This window comes from Magnolia sinica, chromosome 2, assembly GCF_029962835.1.
Source record: "Magnolia sinica isolate HGM2019 chromosome 2, MsV1, whole genome shotgun sequence".
Classification (NCBI taxonomy): domain Eukaryota; kingdom Viridiplantae; phylum Streptophyta; class Magnoliopsida; order Magnoliales; family Magnoliaceae; genus Magnolia; species Magnolia sinica.
Window position 1 is genome coordinate 86,846,467 of NC_080574.1, and position 1,530 is coordinate 86,847,996.

Below are 1,530 nucleotides of genomic sequence, written 5' to 3' on the forward strand. Positions count from 1 at the left end.
TATGATGTGGTATTACATGCACTATGACAGAGGATGCATGTAAGCTAATTAACAAAAGCTTTAACACTTACTAACCTAACATCTAAACTAAGCCTATCCAAGGCTATTATAAAAAGTAAGAAAAACAACCACAAATGTACGAATAGTCTTCTGATTCTGGTAAAGGAGGAGGCGCTCCCTTATCCTGCATACAACACAGGAGGGCCTTTAGGGTGTGAGACATTCTCTTAAACTTTTGCTTCAGGTAGGCCTAGTTTTCCTCGAACTTCTGCCTTGAGTAGGACTGATTTTCTTCAATCTTAGACATGCGGACTTCTAAGGTGGCCCAGTCATGGCGGTCCTCACGAGCAGTAGGAGGTCCCCCATTCGAATCCTTGGCCTCCTCTTCTTCTTCCTGTTCCTCTTCTCTGTTGCCTTCCTCTTCTTCGCTACCTTCCTCCTCTTCACTACCTTCCTCTTCTTCACTACCTTCCACTTCTTCGATCTCTTCTTCTATCTCATCCCCGTACTTATCAATTCTGGCTTGGTGTTGCCTGGGGCCTATCTCCATATTGTTGAGTGTAGTCTCATTGATGAAGTGAATAGGCGCGAGGTTGTCCATGTGAAGCCTGAATCCAAAGTTACAGGCGATTTTGTAGATGAGTCGGTTGAATGGGAGGTATGTGTCCCCCAGAGTAGATCGTACAGTACTAATTATCAAAGTCAAGGCGACAGTAGGCATGCACACTTTTTCTCCTTGTCCAACTATGTACAGGAAGTCCACCATAAATCTAGTGCATTCTGTGTGTTTGCTCCATCTAAGATACACGTTGTACGTGCATATGTGGTGGAGCAGGTGGAAATCCTCCATCATACTTGTCAATGCGAGGCTATTTCCTCGCCTCCAATCAATAAGTTGGCCGTAAAGGAAACATGTGCGACGATTTCTCTCCCATCCACTAGCGAGTTTAGTATCACTGGCATGCACCACACCATGCTCTATTCCCATTATACGGGCTATAACATCCACATCGACCCTAGTTTCATTTCTCCTTAACAAAATGGTAAACTGCGGAGGCTCAAGAATTGGGTCCCTTATGTGTGCATAGAAGGCTCGTATGACGCCTTCACTAGCATGTGCTTTTCCTTTAAATATGTACCCCACCGATTCTCTAGGAGGATGTCGATCACTGGATATAACCCAAATAACTTCTCATCAATGTGAGCTTCAAACACAACCTTGCGATCACCGAACTTACCGAGTTCGGTGCCCACTGGTAGAGACCTTTTTATCGAGATTCGAGGGTCGAAGTCCTGTTTTGACCTTCGTTTGGTGCTTGCACTTGTCTTGGCACTCGTCTTCTTCTTAAAACAGCTTGGACGACTAGGCCCGACCTCATCCAGGGCCGCTCTCTTTTTTCCCATAAGGGAAAGGAGTGTTGAAATGGAGAAAATGGTGGTTACAATCTCAAAGAGAGCCATTGAGACGGAAGAACCTTGAGTATGAAGTGGATTTGAAAGTTGGAAGGTTACAAGACACAAAAAGGAGGG

General features: G+C 45.0%; 1 protein-coding gene across 1 annotated transcript; it reads right to left on the reverse strand.

The window, feature by feature from the left end:
* Window positions 1-250: 250 nt before the first annotated feature.
* LOC131226223 (uncharacterized) lies at window positions 251-721 on the reverse strand. Its single transcript, XM_058222006.1, has one exon. The coding sequence runs from the start codon at window positions 719-721 to the stop codon at window positions 251-253; it is 471 nt and encodes a 156-aa protein (XP_058077989.1).
* Window positions 722-1,530: the final 809 nt, after the last annotated feature.

What these genes read in the sequence shown, in the direction of transcription:
- LOC131226223 (XM_058222006.1), bottom strand. Translation starts at nt 721, where the DNA reads ATGCCTACTGTCGCCTTGACTTTGATAATTAGTACTGTACGATCTACT.